This window comes from Crocodylus porosus, unplaced genomic scaffold (genome assembly GCF_001723895.1).
Source record: "Crocodylus porosus isolate Cpor-Errol unplaced genomic scaffold, CroPor_comp1, whole genome shotgun sequence".
NCBI lineage: Eukaryota > Metazoa > Chordata > Crocodylia > Crocodylidae > Crocodylus > Crocodylus porosus.
In genome coordinates this window covers 79,974,041-79,978,399 of record NW_017728948.1, presented here as the reverse complement: position 1 = coordinate 79,978,399, position 4,359 = coordinate 79,974,041, and the positions used below count along the sequence as shown (strand labels likewise).

The window sequence follows — 4,359 nt, the reverse complement described above, 5'->3', positions numbered from 1 at the left end:
CCCTGGCCGGCGCCGCGCTGCCCCCCGCGCCTGCCGCCTCCTCCTCGTCCTCCGCCGCCGGGCTCCTGGCCGGCCTGCCCCGCTTCAGCAGCCTCAGCCCGCCGCCACCCCCGCCCGGCCTCTACTTCAGCCCCAGCGCCGCCGCCGTGGCCGTGGGCCGCTACCCCAAGCCGCTGGCCGAGCTTCCCGGCCGGACGCCCATCTTCTGGCCCGGCGTCATGCAGAGTCCGCCCTGGAGGGACGCGCGCCTGGCCTGCCCGGCCCGTGAGTACCGGGCCGCCCGGGGCCGCGCCAGGGGCTGGGGGAGGATGCATCGGGGCTGCTTCCCTCTGCTGATCAGAGCCGACGCCTCCTCTGGGGTTTTTTCTTTAAAAAGAGCGGTCCCTGTTGGTGTAAGAGCCGGGAGGCTGATTGGCCATGGCAGCCGGGGGAGAAGGGCAAGGGGAATGAGTGGAGGGGACAGAGGAGGAGGAGGGAAAAGTTTCTCACGATGCGAAGCACGAGAACGGGGAGCTGGTGGGATCCCAGTCCCTGGATTCTCCTTAAGCCCCCGGGAGACAAAGCCTTGCCTGGGGCTCACCTAGGTGGGGACTGGCGGCTTTGAGCGAGGGGCCGGACGAGGTCCCTTCCATCCTCATTTTCTACGAAGCGACTCGAGCACTAAGCCCGAGTTCTTGCCTTTTTCAGCCCCTGTGTTTGAAACCTTCCGATTTCAATTGGATTTTTAAAAATGTTTTTATCAAAAATTTTGACCGTCTCTTTCTCCCAGCTCTTTTCCTTTCTTTTTTTTTTCCCCTAGAGGGAAAAGCTCGTTTTAGAGCTCTTTTTCTTAAAGCTCCTTTTCTTTTTCTTTTCCCCCTAAAGGGGGGGGGGGACTTTGAGGCTGACACAGCCCCAGTTCCACTGCTTTTATTGTAGTTTGTGTTTGCGCCAACTTTCCGCAACAAGATGCCCTTTGGTATTACGCACCTTTTAAAAAATTGCTTTCCTCTCTTATAGTAGTTTTTTTAATGGCTGAAACTGCAGAGATAAAGGAAGGGTGTGTGTGTGTGTAAAAACCAACAACCCAAAAGTGAGTCACTTTCAATCTGGCAAGGAGTTTGATCGTGGCTTTCTCCCTATGTAGGGAAAGATCCCTCTCTCCCTTGAGACCAAGCTTTATATTCAAGCATCCCCTCCGCCCACCCCCAAAACAACCAAAAAACCCAAACAGATTCACAGATCTGTCTATGCATTCATTTCCCTCCCAGATCAAGGATCAATTTTGCTGGATAAAGACGGAAAGAGGAAACATACGAGACCCACTTTTTCTGGCCAGCAGATTTTCGCCCTGGAAAAGACTTTTGAGCAGACGAAATATTTAGCGGGACCAGAGAGAGCCAGGCTAGCCTATTCCCTGGGGATGACAGAGAGTCAAGTCAAGGTGAGATGATGCTGTCAAACATTAGATAAGAGATTCAAGCCCACACATTGCCGGGACTAGGAGGAGTATGAGAAACGCGTATACAAAGGAGCCTGGGTGTAAGATATTGTCTGAACAAAAGAAATCGGGCGCATGCCTTTGCAATCAGGTTTATCTTAAATGGATAACATGCTCCGCACACTCACCATTATTGTCTGCACAAAGCCATTGCGAAATATGATTGCTAACGGGATCCTTTGCAGAGGCGGACCCTGGTAGTGTATTTACAAAAGAAAACAAAAGACGGGCTTTGGCTGGTAACTGTTTGCGGTTTACCATGGGCTCTTTGGGAGGGTAAAACACTTAAAACCCTTAAAGATGTCGTTTCTTTTCTTTTTTTAATAGTGTCAGCAGCTTCTGGCTGCTTTGGAAATTCATCTCAAAGCTGATCTTTACTGTGCCATAAATTTGAGAGCATTGAATGGGAATATTCCGGGATCTTCAAATGTTTTTTAAAAAGTGTTGGCAAGCTCATCCCGATCCAAACGAACACTAACGATCAAGCAAGGTGGTGTCTAATGTAGAGGTGCGATTATTAAAGAAAACGTTCAAACGGGATGCAGTGCTCTGGCTCCTGCACAAACCAGTTCGCACTTTTTTGAGATACAGGGGCTCCCAGTGGTTCACCCCCCACCCCCCAAGACCTTGTCTTGAATGGAAGAGGAATTGAATTAAGGAGTATAAAATGGAGCAGATCATTTACACATTTTCCCCAATCTGTGTATTTTAGTTAAACACTGAAATGTGGCAAAAGTGGGCTTTCCATGCGTTCAAATAGCGTCCCACCCAGGACTTGTACGAGGGAAACTGCATTTAAAGACAGGCTTTTCCCCAGACTTTTAAAATCATTTGAACCGGTTTTGTATTTAAGGCGCCTCATGTATGAATTCTCACTCTCTCAGAGTTACCTGGAAGTCCACTGGGAATCTGTCTAAATAGCTGTGAATAAATGATTGCAGTCTGCACTCCGAAAAGAAGAAGCCTGGTTACTATGTCTCTTCTAAAACACAACGTATGTAACAGGGGAAGTTAGAGACACAGTCAGTCTCGAATGTTTATTTTCCTATATTCTCAGGGCCAAGGTAGTGTGTTCAGGGAGCCTACTAGGCACACACTTAAATATATTTAAGTGCATAAATATATATGTCTGTATATACACACATATATGCATACACATTTATATACATATATGCACATTTATATACATATTATATATGCATACACACGCACATATATATAAATGTATTTATGTATAATTTAAAGGACCGTTTTAATGCTGAATGGTTCCCTTCCACCCCTGGAATTATATTTTGCACCATCGATTCAGTGGCTTTGATTTTAGAAACGGAACAAAAACAATGTGGGTCCTTCCCGAGCTCTCACTCTCTCAATTATGTATTAAACAGAATTTTGGAGCCTATTTTTCATGGACTGTAGAAATAGTTTATGAAGTAGAAATCCAGTTCCAGCTTGAAATATCCTCAGCAATTGAAATCACAACTGCCTAAGCAGCTGTCGCAGTGCAGAATAAATGTATGCAGTTGGTTAGTCCTAGTTCCAAACTGCCTGACTGTTGGGATTTGGTAGGTTACAAGCACATGCTTTTTCACTTTGAATTATATTTAGGGCAGGCTCGAGCAAAGAGAAAGCGGGTGTATTTTCACATCGTGGGGAGGGGGTGGTCCACCGCGGTGTATGTGTTGCTATCTGAACTGCAATTAAACAAGCAAAGAAGAGCCTGGCAAGAAAGGGTAAAGGGAGTTTAGCGGGACACTGGGGCCAAACGCTTTCCCCTTTTCTCTCTAGCAGGCTGGAAAAGTTTATTTAAAAGTCCGAACTGGGGGAGAGAGCAACTCTTAGATGCTGGATCTCGGGAGTGGGGGTGGGGTGTAGGGAAGAAAACCCTTTTCACTCTCCGTATTCACTCCAGCCTTATTGCAACTCAAACGTAATTGGGGCAAGTGCTGGGGATCACTTGGGATCAGAGCAGGGCGGTGTTGCTCGGAGCCCCGGGCTGCCCCACAGCCCTCTGCGGACTCCGCACCACTCCTTTTCTCCTGCCTGTACCAGGCCCGGGGAGGCAGCAGCCAAGAGGGCTGACATCGAGGCCGGGTGAGCTTGAGAAGGAGGAACTTTCTGACTACGAAAGAGGTGAAGCCCTTTGCGGTGCGGGCTGCCCAGAGGGGCTGGAGTGGAGTCTCAGGTGCAGGTAGACCAGGCATAGGAAGGGGTTGGGGGTCCAGTCCCTGCAGCTCTGTGACACAGGGGTGGGCTCCAGCACTGCGATCCTTGTTAGGGGCACAGTGAGATCCCTCCAGCAGTGACCCTTGTTTGTTATCCAGGTTGTAGCCGTTTTGGTCTAGCGGCAAAAGCAATCAGGACTAGTGGTAGAGTACAGTGGCATTTTTTAGAATGGTATTTTTTATTGGACCAACTAGATAAAGATTTTTTGGGGGCAAAAATCTAGTTGGTCTAATAAAAAATATCGCTTCATCCTTGCTTGTGGCACAGTGAGATCCCGCCAGCAGTGCGATTCATATTTGTGGCACAGTCCGGTCCCTCACAGCCCTGTGACACAGGGGTGGGCTCCAGCAGTACGATCCTCGATTATGGCACAGCAAGATCCCTCCAGCAATGCGGCCCTTGCTTGTGTCAGGTATCCAGGTTGTAGCCGTATTGATCTGGAGGAAAAGGCAAATCAGGACTCGTAGTAGAAATTATATCTCGCAATTAAAGAATTTTTTTTTTTTTTGCAGAAATCTTGTCAGTCTAATAAAAGATACCATCTCTACTACGAGTCCTGCTTGTACTTGCTCGTGGCACAGTAAGATGCCCCAGCAGCGCGATCCTTGCTGGCGGCCCAGTGGTGTCAATGCAGTCGTGCCGCTTCGTGATTG

At 48.6% G+C, this 4,359-nt stretch overlaps 1 protein-coding gene across 1 annotated transcript in view; it reads left to right on the top strand.

Annotated features, from left to right (window-relative positions):
• Positions 1–2: 2 nt before the first annotated feature.
• Positions 3–4,359, top strand: part of NKX6-1 (NK6 homeobox 1) — a gene marked incomplete at its 5' end in the record, with an annotated part of 6,904 nt that continues 2,547 nt past the window's right edge. The window contains 2 exons of the mRNA XM_019552634.1: positions 3–264; positions 1,251–1,423. Coding sequence (XP_019408179.1) covers positions 3–264; positions 1,251–1,423 — 435 coding nt within the window. The remainder of the gene's footprint in view (positions 265–1,250; positions 1,424–4,359) is intronic.